This window comes from Epinephelus lanceolatus, chromosome 3, assembly GCF_041903045.1.
Source record: "Epinephelus lanceolatus isolate andai-2023 chromosome 3, ASM4190304v1, whole genome shotgun sequence".
In the NCBI taxonomy this organism is placed as follows: domain Eukaryota; kingdom Metazoa; phylum Chordata; class Actinopteri; order Perciformes; family Serranidae; genus Epinephelus; species Epinephelus lanceolatus.
Genome location: NC_135736.1, coordinates 13678003 through 13695162, shown reverse-complemented (window position 1 = coordinate 13695162; position 17160 = coordinate 13678003). Strand labels below are relative to the sequence as shown.

Below are 17160 nucleotides of genomic sequence, written 5' to 3'. Positions count from 1 at the left end.
CAACATGATTTTGTGGTGGTGCTGTAAACTTAGATGCACATAATGCACAATGTCATCAAGTACATTTAATTAAATCTGATTAATATTATATCATTTATATATGTGTGTGTACTGTACTGTATAAAGTTAAGCTCCTTGAAAGTTAAGCTCCTGCGGTACAAACTGTTTTAATGAGTTTGAGGATTAGAATCATTAGAATTTCAGACTCTTCCAAAAGAAAATTATGGAAACTGAAAAGTAATTCTTTGAAATCCCGGATGAATTATCCCCTCATGCTCCAACGGGACTGCATGCACATGTAAAAATCCATCATTATGGACAACTCATTTCATATGCACCGTATGCCTATACAGATAACCGCTGCAGCTAATTCCCAGGCACCCGATAGGAAAATCCCTTTTGTTTAAGAACATCATGTAACACATGTGAGGGAATTATCACAGTTTATATGTTGCGCTGTTATACAACTTTGCACTTGCAGGTCACAGTCCCGTCATGCATGTCCACCTAGCTACTGCATAATTAGTGCAACCCACCGAGAAATGAGCAACACGTTGCCTTTCACAGTGGATTAGACACAACCATGTCCGAACGCTGCTCTGCTAAGTAATCCTGATTAGCTAACACAGCATGAACACCTCCATGCAACATACATAATGAGCTTAAGGCCAACTATGTGGAGTTTGCCAGAAAGTTTTGGATGGCGATCACCTACTATGTCTATCCCTCTGCTCGTATGTAAGTGCACGTGTGTCCTGTGTTTGTACCGTCACAGCTTTGAAATGTCGAGGTAATGATTAAAAGCTTCCAAGAGCTTTTGAAAAGCGTGCCGCTGTGCACTCTCTTATTACTCTCTTCTCCTCTCCATCATGCCACATTAGCCACAATGCACTAATGTTTGAAGGTTACTGTAGGAGCCAACACAGACACCAGCCCATAAACAAATAAACACACACATGCTGCTCAGACACATCACACATTTTACGATCCTGGAGGCGATTCTGAACAGAACTGGATATCTGATATAACTATGTATATAGTGATGCAGGGTTATTTTGTATTATAGCTGTATGCATTCAGGACAACTGCTGGAGTCATTCCACTAAAGTTAACATGTACAAAATGTGTGTAAAACATTGGACAATGGTGTGTATGTGGCAGAGTCAAGCTCCAGTGAGACTCCAGCTGGCGTGAAAAATCCCCTGATTTAATAAGCCTGCTCTATTAACTTCTGCTTCATAAAAAAAGATAAGTGAAATTTAATTACAGTTTGGGTGGCAGATGGCAAGAGTGAGAATTCATGGCGCCAATACTATTCACTCTCTTGGCTTGGTGGTGGTGTGACAGTGGTGCTGGTGAGAGTGTATCACACAAACACTGGCAACCATGCAAAAATGGAGACAGAAGGAGGCGAATTTCACAAACTGGCAGCGGTACAGTAACACTGCTAAATAAATATGAGAAATATCACACAGTGGCAGCAGAGCCGAATAAGTGTGGATTGCATTCTATAAAGCTGGCATCCACACACAAATGAAAAGTTAACAGGGAGAGAGGTAAGGCTGCTTTATAAAACCTGGCAACTTGCACCAGTGATCTAGACGGCCGAGGAGGGATTTCACTCTCTCTGTAATAGCCAGTGTTTATCTCCAATTGCGAATGTTAATTCCTCTGTATTGGATCCGAATTAAAGTGGAGTTCAATGACACATATCAGAGCGGTGCTGGAGAAGTAACCTTTATATCACAGGATAGGAATCAATAGCTAGAAGGGAGAGGAGAGAGGTACTAGTGTGGGTGGGTTCGTGCTGTGTTTTACCGCGCAGATCACCGGCACACACACTTTCGCCGCCAACACAATCTTGCATATTTGCTCACGCACTCACTTGAAAATGAAGATGAATGGGTGGGGAAAGCCACACAATGGGAAGTTGACAACAGAGGGAGTCACTCTTGAGCTAAAGCTGTACTTCCTCATAAACTCCTGTATCATGGCCAGCTGCCTCCCTCAGGAATCTGATCACACACCAGAGAGACTGGAGCTCTTTATACAGTGGACTTATGGCACTCCCAGATGGTGTGTGTCTGAGTGTGTGTGCTGATGGATTTTGGATTTTGTTTGTTTTGGTTTGTTTGCCTGCATTTGTTTCACACTGACATACATCAGTGAACTCAGTGTGCGCGTGTGGATGCTTGTGTGTGTTCGGCGTGGATGCTCGGGGGATTCTCAAAAGGATCTGAAGCTACTCTCTACTGTTAGCGTCCCGTGGGGATTGAGCACAAAGACCTGCCAAACCCACTGAGACAGACAGAGAGGCACGATAAGTAAGCTCTCATGCTCAAGTCTCTCGCCCACCTCAACAACACCCGCCTGCTGGCGCTTCTGTTCATGCGCCACCCCTCTCGCAAAACTTTTTATGCCACAAATTAGGGTCTTTTTACAACATCATCCCTGTTCACAGTGTGTTTTTGTGATGGTACAGCTTGGATAAGCTGTGGAAAAGGAAATCTATTGTCTTTCACGTGCTGATGTTACGATTGTTTCATGTAATATGAGGTAAAATCCTTGGAAAGTCCTTGGTGCGTACACATGAGAGCAGAAGACTTGAAGTGGCTCTCGAGTATGTGGTACCACTCCATTGCTCTGCTCCACTCATCACTAACTGGCTAACGACAGAGGAATGCTAATGCTTGTCTCAGCATCTGTTAGCGCAACACTTTGCACGAATGCATGTGTGTGTGACCCTGTTCGCTCATGCACTGTGGCCCTCATGAAGGTCGCAGCTGTCCGATGGAAGGCCACGGGTGGCGACACAAGCTGGCACTGCCAACCATCACTACTCTACCTTCAATTTCACCTTCTCCGTCATCCTCTTTTTACGCCTCCACAGACTCTCCCCTCTTTATTTCTCCTCACGTCTTTCCTCCTCGTTGTCACATTCCTCCGACCTGCTTCCTCCCCCCTCCTCTTTCCTCCTCACTTTTACTTTTTCTTACCCCCCCCCCCCCCCCCCCCCCCCCCCCACTCCCCAATTCACCTTCCATATCCCATTAGTCTCCTACTCTGTCTGCACTTCATCAGTCAGAGGTCAATTAACTCTCAAGAGGGCAGACACAGGGAGAAGGGAAATTAACAGTTTGGCATATGCTGACAAACACACTGAATGTGCATGCTCGGCGCACACCAAGTAGACATGCAGATGCACACAAAGTGTCTTGCTGAGACACTTAAACTCCAGACAGGCAGGGACTGTGCTGTAGCAGGTTAACAGGATAAGGTCAGCGTCCTTGGATCTGTACTATCATCTCTTTAAAAGCCTCTCCATTATGCCATGGCTTAGCTGAATATGTCTCCTATGATGTCTAGAAAAAAGAGAACAGCAATTTGTTACACAGAAAGTATTCCATCAGCTACGTTATAATGGCTGAATGGGTTGACCCAGGCTTTTGATTGAGTTTGATAACGACACTAAAAAAAAAAAAGAAAAAAAAGGGGTGAGCTCTTTCAAATGCATAACTACTTTGAAAGTGAAGTGCAGCGAAAGGTTGACTGTATTCTTTCTGAGCTCCACAATCACTGAGGAAACTGGCAGATTAATCACAAAATAAAAGACATTTCCTCGAATATTTAACGCGGGCCTCCACTTCATCACCGCGGCACCCTGCATACAAAGCCTCTCGAACATCTACCTCTCAAATATATTTGACTGAATGACTTGACTTAAGAATTACATTTCCCAAAGTCTCAACAGTCGCTCTCATGCACACACGCACACACACACACACATACACACACCTCCCCGTTCCCTGTCCTTGTGTCAGCCGCTGAGAGTTCAAAAGAATCATCTCGCTTTCTCTCTCCCTCTCGATCCCTTCTCCCTCCGCACTTGCCTCTCTGCTCTGCTAATTTATTCTTTTTCTGAGTAAACATCCACTCTGCTTACAATCAAAGAGAAAGCCAAACAAGGAAACAGAACAGAATCAACAGAGCCCCATTGGAATTGTAAAGACTGCGCACTCCAGCAGAATGCTAAAGTTGGTATCGGAAGCAAGGGATTTTGTCAAAGACAAAGGTTAGGCGAGTGCAGGGCCGTAGTCAATTCACATCAGACAATGTTTTTTCTGAGGTCAGAGTTAATTAAAATCAAACAGTGTTCTCTGTCTCAGTGTTAAAGTGAGTGCTTATTTTAGAGTTTAAGTGAAAATTAATCCTGTGAGGGAGGAGGGTAACAGTTGACAATGGTGAACTTGTCTGGTACAGGCTGAGAGATTTCATTTTCACATAAAGTGAATGAGATTCTGCCTTTGGCTTTTATTGCAATGATATCCAATTAGCAGTCATGCAGGCACACATTTTTTTACTTCCATTCCTAATTATTGTGATAAACAGCTTTTGACAGCCAAGGCTAACTCTAACAAACACCCGGACATCTGCTGTTCAGATAGCGGCGGCACGTTGTAAGGCACACATAGGCTGTTGAAGCAGCCACACAGCCATGATAGAGGATAACAAATCCCCTCAGAGCACTACAAGAAAGGAGAACATCAATCTCAGTGACAGAGGCCTATTTCCACCCTTGTTAACTTATTTTAGAGAGAGATGAGGGCAGAGGGAGACATTTTGGGGAAAAAGATGCTGAAAGTGTGCTCAATCTGCCTTCTTGCATTAAGTCATTCATTTATCATTATTGTCTTAACTAAAAGATAATGAGTCTACTCAGCACAGGGTGAGAAATGCAATAGGTAGGGACCTAAAATGTGGTGCAGTGAAAGGTTACATGCAGCAAAAAAGTTTCTCAAACTTCCAAAGTTTAAATTACATATTGCTTTCATTGACATTTGGAAAAGTAAGCTTTTAAACTTCACCCTTAGTTTTATATTTTTAACCATTTTTTAATGAAATATCCAGTCTTTGGGTTCACCTCACAACTCCCCTCTCCACCTCCATCAATCCTTTCCTAATCCATATTCTACAATGCCGTCCTCACTGTCATCTATCCCCCTCTTGTCCTTCCTTTCTCATCTTATTCTGCCCCCCTGGCACTGGCACATGGCACTTCATCACAATCCCAATCGCTCATAATCATCATTTCTCACCTCCTTTCTCCCTTTTCTTCTCGTCTCTCTCATTTATCCTCGCAATCTTTTTCTGCCATACTCTTACACTAAGCCCTTGGCACACGTGGCCACTAGAAGGAGGTAGCCAAGTCCATACTGCGCAGCTTCAGCGCCAACCAAAATGAGGTTTAACAATTTAACAGTACGATGCAGCGATAAATTTTTATTTTTGCAGAACACAGCTTTTAGAACTATCTTTGAACGGATACATAAAGACAGTCACACACCAATTACAGATGAAGAATGCAGACTGCAGCAATGGAGGACAACCTATCATTTCCTCCTCTCTGATTTAACAGAGAACCCTCAAGAAGCATCTGAAAAAGGCTTTTTATGCCCAACCACTTAAGTGGAAAACAGTGTTTCCCGTGCCTTGGATCTCTGAATTGAAATGCTTTAAGTCGACCCTGAATCATCCATTTTACTGTAAGGCATTTGTAGATCACTTTGATTCTGGTACTCATGCTCAAGATGGTGTTATCTGGTACTATAAGCTGCACTATGAGTGTTAATACTGTAGAGTTCTCTTGTGTTCCTCCCCTCTCCCTCCTACTCTACCTTTTTTTAAATTTTTTTTTCTAAAATAGACCACCACTGTTGTGCATTGTATCACTCTTCACACCATTTAAGCTCCTGATGTCTTTGTTATTGCAAAGTTTTTCTCCGTGCACTTTGCATTTAGCCACGACAAAACAAAGTTATTCCACCCTTCTGTTTCCTTCTCTCACCTTCTTCTGATCCCTCCATCGTTGCTCTAGCTTGGCATCCAGGTGGTTGGCGGCTGTTGCCCACTGCTGTGCAAGCCGGCGGATTCGGCGCTTCATGAAGCTGAGGGACTCCTTTCCTGCCCCGACCTGGTCCAGCAGCACGGAGAGGTCCGTACGGAAGGCAGCCTGGGAAGGTAATGGATTGAAAGTAAAAGGAGAGATGGAAAGAAGTGAAGAGGGACTGTGAGAATGTGGAAATCAAGCAGAAAGGGTGCCATTGTCATTTGAAATTTTGCACCAGCAAAAAGGGGCGTTAATCTGAAGCTTTTAGCCACGCTGGTGATGTAACTCTAAAGGTGTCACTGTCAGTAGGCCCACCACCTTGGTCCAGTTTGAAATGTCTCAACATCTGGTGGATGGATTCACATGAAATTGAGTACAGATATATGGTGCCCAGTTAGTAAGTTAGTTATTATTTAAGTGTATTTGGTATGGACATCACAGTAGCATTAGAATTGAATATTTATGCACGGGAACCAGATGCACTTCAAAGCAAAAACCTAATTTGCAACACCTGTCCTTAGGAGGCTTTTTAAAAGTGAAAATAGAAAATAAGAAAAGGAAATACATCCACAAATCCACACAGAGAAATACATATGCAGAATACAAAACAATGTTGTTTGTCTTTTAGCCATGGTTTAATACCTCTGTTAGAAACATTTTCAATTCAGTTGGTAGACAGCTCCATAGTTTGTAAAGAAATGCTACTGACTTTTGCAGTCCTCTGACTTTTCATCCAGCACCATCATCAGGTCTGAATTTCTATCCATCCAATACTTAACAGTTTGGTTTTCTTTGCAGTGAGACTGACAGCGTCATAAAGCCGTTAGCGCGGCTGTACACTCTCATTTCTGTCTTTTATTCACCTGAATGCTGTTAAAACCCACTGGATTGCTGAGAGCAAGTACGCAAAGATGTGAAAGAGGAGTGTGTCATCTGCAGATTTAAGAACCTCAGCTGATGTAACCTGTGAATGTAAATATTTTTCTCGGGTGTGATGGTAATTCTTTATTCTCTGGAAATGCAGGAAACCCTTACTGGTAGATTTTTAAAAACAATAAACAATTTTGCAACATGATGCAATATTTTCCCTGTCAATGCTAATATTTTAGAGAAGTACTGCGAGACAGATTGTGTCCCAGAGAACCTTATTTCCTTTGCTATGTGTTTACTATTTCAAGGCTGCCAAAGAAAAGTTACAACAGCATGCATTCTCCAACTAATGCTAGAAACACTCAGTATACTACTTTTCTCCTCTGAGAGCAACCTCAGCTCAGCCCTGTTTTTGTGCAAGATACGCTAAGACTGTAATCCACAGTTCAGTAACTCGGATCACAGGGTAAGATGGGGATACAAGTTTTCATTTACACTGAGATTCTGCCCTACCTCCCTGAAAATTTCACTGCTGCCACAAATAAAGTGTAAAAAGCAAGGTAAACCATATTCACGAAGATATAGTGCACACACATCACTTTCATACTACTTTAAACATTCAGGATGCTTTGTGTTCCCACACAAACACTGCAGAGGGCTCACCAAGCTGCTGTAACTGGGGACAATACCTAACACTAAAGTCCACTGCATGAATAGTGGAGTTTTCAGCAGTAAGCGCCGCTGTAAATTGCTGTCGAAGTGCAGGTTAACAACTGCTCACAGGAATTTTTAGGCTGCACAGAGAACTACTGGAAACTTTCAGGGTTCTGAACTGAAACAGTTCAGGGCAGCCTGAGGTGCATGACAGTTGACCCCCAGCCCCTCATCCAGGCGAGGCTTTCACATGTAAATGTGAATGCTGTGAGCTGTATGAATGGATAGTAAGGGGAATTTGAGAGGTTACACTTTTTTTTTTCTAAAAGGTGTGACTTGAGGGTGTCTTCATGTTTTTTTCTAAATCATTTGTACCCCAATTAAAGACTAATTTTTGGACTAGTTATTTTCTTTTCTTATTCAAGCATTGCAGGTATGTGTTAAGGTATGTCACATATATGTGGTCCCATGCAGAGGGTGGGCTTTATGTAGGAATATGGTTATTAACGTTAGTAAGGTTAATCTACGTTTTTAGATTAACATACATTTTACCAACAGGTAAGTTCAAGTATAAAGTGAAAACACAGTATTGGGTTCGGTGGTAGGTTTACAGATTTATAACATCAGGAATGTGGACTGAATGAGCCAGACTCATTGACGAAAGGAAATTAAAAGACTGATACATGAAACTAGATAAAATGTTTATGGCAAGACCTCACCAGTTCAAAATTAAAGGTCTTTGCACACTGAGTCTTTCCTCTGAAATTGTCGCACGTCTAAAAATAAATATGACTTCACATTGTGTTAATTACATTTGCATACTGAGTCAGAAACTTTCATCCGTCATTAAAATTTTCGAACAGGTTTGATTATTTGCGTTTTTCGCATCCGTCAGAAGCCTTTAGAGAGTTGTTTGACCACTTTATACACAGCAGCGACAACACAGAGGAACAGGGTGCACAGAACATTCTATGACTCAGACAGCTCACTTTCAACAGGGCAGATAGTAATATTCAGGTGGATGATGATGAGGAGGAGGAGGATGTGGACCGTACAAAGAATGTGGAGGAAAGAGAGGGAGGACAGCTCCACCCCTTCAAGCAGCTGTGGTGCCGAATTAAAGACAGGGAGGGAGTGGTGACAGCCAGACAGGTAACTCCAGTGCAGCGAGGCCAAGGAAGAAATGTGTCTTTTTATTTTGTCAAGTATTGCGAATTTTCATAGTACATAGAATAATAAAAGGCATTGGAATCAGTGTGCAAGGTTTCCATCCACAACGCTTATTTCGGATGACGGATTAAAAAAGTATCTGAAAAAAATGGACTCAGTGTGCAAAGGTCTTAAGACAATTTGCTGACTTTAAGGCCTGATATTTAGAAAATTGGACTAAAGACATTTTAAGACTTTTAAAGTCACCCTGAGCTTGAATAGATGTACCTTATATAAACTGAATGATGAATGACCTTGTATGCCACTAGCAATGGTCAGTAATGTTACAAAAAAAAAGTACACAAAACAGTACACTCCATTTAACTGATTCTTATCAAGATTCATGCAGCTTTTTAAGAGTAAAACTCAAGCACTTTTCAAGGTACCTAATCAAAAAGGTCCAGACTCTCAAAGCCTTTATCATCAAATCGAAATTGTTGCTATGAATATAACTGAAAAATGAAGTTTATTGAATGCAGTTATACCCACAGCAATCAATGTTAATAGCCACTTTGTTTATTTTGCCAGCTTAATTTCATGTTTTGATCAAGATTATTGACTGGATGACAGCGGGTCCTGTTCAGCATCTCTCTGAGTCCTTTTGGATTTTCTTCCCCAAACTCCATTTCTGCAATAGCTGTTTTTGTCATGCTTTATGCACACTTTACACCGACATCATTTTAAACTGTGCAGTGAAGACTTTCCTTATTCCATTCCATGAACATCCAAATTCAAAGTTCCTTATTATTGCTGCACAGGCCCAGAGGGCACCTTCACCTGCACTCTGCCGACAATGTGAGGAACAAAGTAGTTGATATTAAAATATAGGCAATTTCATTGGCCTGTAATAAAAAGCAGTTAAAAAGAGTGGAGAATTTTCCTTCCATTTATAAAAGTCAGCGAGGAAAATTAGTCAAGACTTTTCCTACTCACTTCATGAATGTCACAAATTATGTTGCTGTTAAGAAGTTGGAGAGCATGAGAGATAGCTACAGTAGATACTGTACACGTAAGTACGTTTTTTGTGGGTTTGACCCTGTGAACTGCTCACACTACTGTTAGTGTGTAGTAGTTTGTCTCTGTAAGGAATTAAAGTATTACTGCTCCATGATCTCAAAGTCAGTGTTGAGAAGAATAGAGGGTAGAGGATAATGACGATGGGGATCAGGCCTGTTTTAATTAGTACAGAGTGAAGAGGGTCAGATGAAGGTTAACTATTATGAAGTGATGGGTGCAGACTGCTCTTAATACTGAACAGCATCTTCTGGACAAAAAGACTGTTAGCACTCTTATTCTCCCTCCTTCGACTGGTACTGGGGACATGTGACTGACAGCTTAACAATGGCCATTAATCACTCTCCTCATTTGCAGTTTTCTGTCTTTGTTGTTATTAAAGGCTGTCTAAAACTGAAAGTACAAAGGCAACAATTTGGGAAGAAATAATGGAGTGAGAATTTTTTTTTAAATAGTATTTCCATTTGTTTAAAAACTGTAATTATAACACCACCAACTCAACTCAACTCCAGAAGCTGACCAAAAAATATTACATGTCTATTTTTGTACTCCCTCGACTCTACTCCATTTTAGGGCTGAAGATGTGAGTTTCCATTTTTCTCAAAGACATTAAATAGTGAAGCCAGCAATTAAAATTTAAGACAATTAATAGATGTTTATTTAGGCAGCAACAGCACAGAAAGGCTTAATGATATAGGGTTTATAGAAGGGCAATGTCATGAGATAAGAATCATGATTCTCTTTCTCTTCACACTAAGCATTTAAGTGGCCTACATTTGAAAACCTCTACTTTTTCCTACACAGAAAAAAATAAAATAAAAGAAAATACAGCAAATGCTACCCCCTTAATCAGCTGCATTCTTCTTCATTTTACTTTCATAGTATTTTACGAATTTCCAGAGGAACTGTTGCCCTGATTCCCCACTGTAGTATTTCCACATGAACGCAATTGGAAAGTCTGAGCTAGTAGTCTGATTGCTCTTTGTGAGCTGCTTTTTTAAACAAACAAACTGGAAACAGAGCAGATCTGCAACTGGGCTGTGTCTACGTGACCTTAATAAGTGTTTAACCCCCAGCTTGTGAGTCATAGGTATTAACTAGGAAGGTGAGGTACCTGTGAAAGTAATGGCCACAAGCTGAGAAAGCAGTATTCTGAAGGTGAAGGTATTGTATTGTCCAGAGCATTTTATTCTGCTCATTACCACATTCAGAACAAGGCTGGGAAGGATGAAATATATATCTATTGGTTTGCATACTTGGACTGAGCTGTGTAGACGATACTCCCACAAACTGCATCTGCACTTTCTCATCGTGGACAGAAACTGAATTGCTTTACCGCTATTGTACCCTTTGGACTATACATACTGTTTAGATTATTATTATCAAAATTAAGGCATTTATCATTTCATAAAACTTGGTGACCCGAGTGTGTTTAAATGATTAATTTAATGTAAATTAAATGAGGGATCTCAATACATTTAAGGCACTGTATGTAATAAAGTGATGTTCATGTATGAATGCATGTGAACAGCATTGTTAGTTGCTATGTTGAGGCGGTGAGCCAGGCATAATTGTGTGTTTACTGTGCATCCATCAACTGGCAGCCTTCACCCACTGTGCATGTGTATTTCTGAGTATATCTGTATGAATGCTTGACATAGCCATAATAACATTTTATTTCGCTGGTGTCTGTTTGTGAGTACCGCCCTCACTTGTCTCTTGGGGGCCTTTGGCTGCAGTATATACTGAGTGGGAGGGCTGCTGTGGTTCCTCCAGGCCAGAGGGGGGCAGAACCACTCCACCTCGCTGAGGTAGACGAGAAAGGAGCAGTCTGAGCCGTCAACACCGTAGAAGGCATAGCAAGGGTCCGATGTCCAACGTGCACGCATCCACTGGATGGTAAACAGAGAACACATACATTAAAAGGGACAGTTCATCCCAAATTATTATTTTTTTACCTCTTACCTGTAGCGCTATTATCATAAAAAATTGTTTTGGTGTGAGTTGTCAAGTGTTAAAGATATCAGCCATAGAGATGTCTGCATTCTTTCCAATAGATGAAACTTGATGGTACTCAGTCTGTGGTGCTCAAAGCACCAAAAAATCGATTTGAAAAACTCAAGAGCAATGTACTCGAGATAATCCACAGACCTTGTTGTGAGCAGTTTCATGCAGGAACTAGTTTCCAGCTACTTAACAACACCTGCCAACAGTATCGCTGCACAGAAGGAAGCGTGCATCTACTCATGGATGAGAGGCTCGTGCTTGTGACACAGCATGAGATGTAAACATTAATGCCGTCCTCCTTGGTTGAGCTGTAACATTAGCTAGCTCAGTGGTACTAGGTGAGCTAGCAGTAAGATTGGTGGCTGTAATTCAGTAGAAAGATAATATTTAAATTGTATTTTTTGTCATTTTGAGCACCACAAATAGAGTACTATCTAGTTCCATTATACTGGAGAGAAGGCAGACATCTCTACGGCCGATATCTCCAACACTCAGCAACTCACACAGAAACAATTTAGATTGTTGAATAGCACCACAGGTAAAAGGGAAATTATGTACTTTCATTTTTAGATTGAACTGTTCCTTGAAGTACAATTTACATTCATGTACCAACAAAATCTTTTTAAGGGATTATAAATTATTTTCTATATCAGTGGTTCCAAAAGGACAATGTTTAACTCAGCAAAAAAGCTGAATGATTATATAAAAATTACAGGCTTTACAGACTAGTACTTTTGCTGTGATAACCTTATACTTGGTGCGGTTTGTCTCTTCTGTATCTTTGTATCTGACATCTCCCACCAAAAGGATAAGTGATTTTGAAGTACCAACTCAAAATCATTACTACAACTCTATCCGTTAAGCTGATGTGTAAAAAGCCAAAACAACACAACTTTTTCAAAAAGGAGAGCATTTAAGAGTTTCACTGAAGGAAGTAGGGGCAATAAATAGCGTAACGTGTTAATATATCCTAAAACTTGATTTTATTTTTGTTGCGACATCCCTGTTTACCCGTGACCACCTGTCGGCTGGTCCACAACAATGCTGCCAATGAAATAAAAAATGGTTAAGAACACCTGCTGTACCATGGCATTTTAACTAAAAAGAACAGATTGACGCTTACATCTACTTTCCCAGGACACTCTGGAAAGCGGGGGTCTCTTGGTACTTCACACTGGCTTGACGTCCCATCTCTCACTGCTGAAAAGACAGTGAGTGAAATGTTACCTTCAGTAATAAAAAAGGAATAAGCTTTTTGTAGGGCTGCATAATACATTGTTCTTTTTATCATCATTGTGATGTCAATTTGTGCAATTAACACGGGAAAGACTACCATATGGCACTCTGATTTTTTTGAGTTAATTCAAAGAGAGTATCAGTAGAAAACTGTAAATATCATTATTTCTTTACACTCTACACGTGTCTTTTTTTTTTAACAATCTTTGCTTTTATTGTTTTCATGTAAATGAGAAGAACATTTGAGAATGATTTGACATATAACACCCCCGTCCCCCTCCCACTACCCTGACAGCAGCACCTGGGGGAATTTGGTAGCTCTGTGTGTTGGTATCGGCCTGGTTTAGGTTCAAGGAAATAGTTAAAATCAAGTCAAACTTGAGGAGGAAGTAGAGTCACTCACTGGCGCTGAGGGAGAGGAATAGAGAAATAAAAAGGTCCCAAATAAAATTACATTTCTCTGTCTTATTTTTTTGTGTATACCTAACCTTTTCAAGTTGCAAGCAACTCATTAAGTCTCCCATATAGTGTGTATGAGAAGGTGGCTGAGTGGACCTTCAGCCTATGAGAATCAAACAAAGGCCAAGGCATCTTTGTGGAAGTTAGAGAGTGAAATGTTTTGTGTGTGAGAGGCCAGAGAGAAGAATAAGTGGGGAAAGGTCAATGATTGTTTTGCTTTTGAAACAGCGCCAAAAATTGACTTCCAGAAGGTAAATAATGTGGGGTAAAGCCAAAACATGTATCAATGTAGCTGGAGTCTGCTTCTATCTTTTGCATACTGGGTCAATGTCAGGTTTGATTTTAGACAGCCTGACCTTGGTGCAGTATACTTGATAAATGAGACTAAGTGGGATTAGGCTGTGACGGGCGCGGATGGAGAAGGAGTGGATTCTGTCCAAAACTTTGTCCCACTTACTTACTTTAAACTCATAGTCTAAATCAGTCTCCCACTGCTTTCTTACCAATAGATTGACTTTGGCCTTTTGAGTTGATTTGTTTAATTTAACAAGCAATTTCTTGTATTTTAGCAGTATACTTAAAACAGTAGAAAGGCATAACTGATCACACTTTAATATCTGTTTATTTATCGTTTTCTTTATCATTATCACGATATTCAACAGCATCATGCATAACAAACTTTCCTCAGATCGAACAGCCCTTATTTTTTGCAAGCTGGGCACACCAGGATCCACTCCCGTTTTCAAATCCACGTAAATGATAAATCGATGAATGTCTCTCGTGAGTGAAATACTCTGCATCATCCACGATCGCTGCTTCATTAGTCTAGGCTTAGCTCACTGAAGTCAGTTGGCTTTAATGTGAATATTTATTCTCCAGTGAAAATAACTCTTCCAACAGCAATCAACCAGTATAATATTACCCATCAGCTCATTTAGCAGCATATGGTGCATGTCAAAGCCTCTTACAAAAATCCAGGTTTCACTTCTTTAATCACATCATTTTCCCAAAGTGACTGCAGACATGAACTTGTTTGACCCCCCAGGCTCAGCCCTCACAACCACCAGGTTACAGTGTCACTCACATTAACAGCTTTTCTCCGCTCGCCTGTGGACGTTTTATGGCAATATTCCCTTCTTCCATCATCATTAACATCATCCCCTTCAGCATATGCCATATGCGCCGCCGGTGCTCATAAATCCCCACGGTGTCTCCTTTGCAACATTGCGCCATATCTGCCTCACTGCAGTGCACACTATTCACTGGGCCTGACAAAGCAGCACAGCCCGTCTCCCGCTGCTGCCAACCGTCCTAGGGTTACGCTAGCAAGTACGTCTGCTCACTTAGGCTGCACTCACTGCATTAATTGCTCCACTGACTTAGTTAACTGCTTCTCTGCTGTCGATGTGACGAAGAGAGGGAAGAGAGTGACAGAGAGAGAGGGAAGTGAAATGATGTTGTCCGAATAGAAAGCCAATGCAGCTTCAATTTCTCACTATTTTCCTGTCTGTCAACTCCCCCTCCTTCTCTCTCTGGACCAATGTATTTGCCTTCTCTCTAGGTTCCGTCTGTTTCCATTTGCCTAATGAAAAAGAGACATTTCTCCACATAAGTCTTCCCCGGGGCTTCTCTCCATCGACTGGAAATGCACAAACTGAGACACACACTGCTTACAAATATGATTACAATAGCAACCACTGTAGCAACAATTGGAAATGTGGTCAACTAACTAGATAAAAACTTGACTCCTGTCGCTGCAAGACAGAAAATAAAAGCCTCGCCGGCGCTTCAGGGGAAGAAAATTCTAATCACGTCCTCTCTCTTTCTCTCTCTCTCTCTCTCTCTCCTGTCGTTCCCTCTCGCACATGCCTGACCACGAGATAAATAAACCGCCACTGAGCCGTATGATAATAAAGTCTGCCGGCAGTGTTTCAATTCATCTGTGATTAGAGAAAGCAGCAGTGTTTTCATTTTGGCGTGTGCCATCGTCCCTGCAGATGCGGTGGGGAAAAACAAAAGGAGATGTAATGCTCATTTATTCTCATGTAAAGAGTTGGGCAATTACCCTCAAGAGAAAAAGTGAGAGAGGAGGAATAAGGAAGACAGAGTGATCATAATGGGGGTTATATTATGTGTGTGTGCAAAACTGTCAGGCTGGCTGTTATTTAGGTTTTGATTAAAAATGTGCAAGAGCAAGAGAACAGGAACAACAACAGGGCTGGATGTGAGCAGTAAAGCAATGATGAGATATTCAGAGATGACCACAGTGTCCTGCATGCACCGCAGTGCTTCAAAGATGACTTGAGCACTCACATCTATGTCTCACTTTCCTAAAAATAAAATCAATCTGCTATCTATCTATAAACTTCTGGTTTTGACTTAAGCTAGAAAAAGGCAAAACTCTCAGATCTGAATCTTTTCAAATTTTGGGTTGATGTTTTTGAGGACCTATTCTTAACTCTACTGCTGTTATACACACATTGTTACAATATTGTTTTTTATGGTTTAATGTTTTTGTGTGGGAAATATCAAACAGAAACTGTCACCTGTGTATTTTGGCAAGGTATCAGAAGTAATTTGTGTCAGTGGAAAAATCAGATAGTTAAACAAGTTTGTGACAGTGTGTGTGTGTTTGTGTTTGTCTCTCTGTCGCTTTCTCTGCGTGTGTGTGTGTGCAGATCTGTTTTGTATTCTCTTCTGTTTTGTTGTAACAGCAGCAATTGAAGTTTATCTCCACCACAAGCTGACAGCTGTGCGTGAGTCCAGCTGTGCTTCAAGCTGAACATTACTGAAGAATTACACTTAATGTGACTGTTTCTTTTCTTCGCTCAACCTTCTTCCCACGCCCGCTCGAATGGTTAGAGCCCAGGACATTGACAGTCTGTATCACATTGTCCTAATTGTATGTATCTCTTCAGCAGTATTAAGTATTGTGTATTATTCTTTGCTTTTTGGGGTATTTTGCTGACATAAGTTTGTTTAGCCAGATTTGTGTACTTGTATAATCAGTTCATGTGACACCATACTGTATATGCTGTCACATGGGTATCTGCCATGTGTGGATTATGTCATTTATTTATTGTGTATGTTTAATTTTTTGACCACTATTGTAAGTCGCTTTGGCCAAAAGTGTCTATCACATAAATGCAAGGTAATGTAACAAACAGACTGAAGAGGGCGTACAACAGGAATTCAGTGTCACTTGTGAATGTGCAGGTATTTGAGATGAGTGGTTTGGATGAAATGCTTCATGCATAAAACCGTTGACTTATTTACTGTTCTTGTGATTTAATTGTGCTGTATAGTTTATTTTTATATGGCTGTTTGTAATAAGGGCTGATCTACAGCATGATGAACTCTTAAAGTCTTCTGACAGGGACAATAAAGCAGAGATGGGGACTCGAGTCATTGTGACTTGGACTCGAGTCGACTCGAGTCGCTGTTTGGATGACTTGTGACTTGACTTGACAAAAAATAAAAGACTTGAGACTTGACTCAGACTCGGGACTTGACTTGACTTGAGACACGATGACTTGAATGACTTGAGTGTTATTCACATCATGTTTTCGGTTAGAATATAAAATTAATAAATTAATTTAAAAAATAATGTCGATTACCCGGTAGGAGCGCAGGCTGAGAATGGCGTTGTCATGATTGGATCACTACCCTGTCAATCAGTCATGCCCTCTCTACGTACCTTACGTGTTTATTGGAGAAACAGGCCCTCTTATATCAGATAGGCATCAACATGTCAGCGGGAGGGGTACCGAGAGTCATCGTCTTCTGCTTTCGGAATTACCATTATTATGGCAAAAGACGAACAG

General features: G+C 41.0%; 1 protein-coding gene across 2 annotated transcripts in view; it reads right to left on the bottom strand.

The window, feature by feature from the left end:
• Positions 1-17160, bottom strand: part of LOC117255684 (alpha-1,6-mannosylglycoprotein 6-beta-N-acetylglucosaminyltransferase B-like) — a 161146-nt gene that overhangs the window by 73580 nt on the left and 70406 nt on the right. Inside the window, exons 5-7 of one of the 2 annotated variants that reach the window (XM_033624816.2) lie at positions 12765-12841; positions 11347-11526; positions 5846-6010 (exon numbers count right to left, since the gene is read on the bottom strand). In XM_033624816.2, coding sequence (XP_033480707.1) covers positions 5846-6010; positions 11347-11526; positions 12765-12841 — 422 coding nt within the window. The remainder of the gene's footprint in view (positions 1-5845; positions 6011-11346; positions 11527-12764; positions 12842-17160) is intronic. The other variant, XM_033624820.2, reaches the window with a different exon arrangement.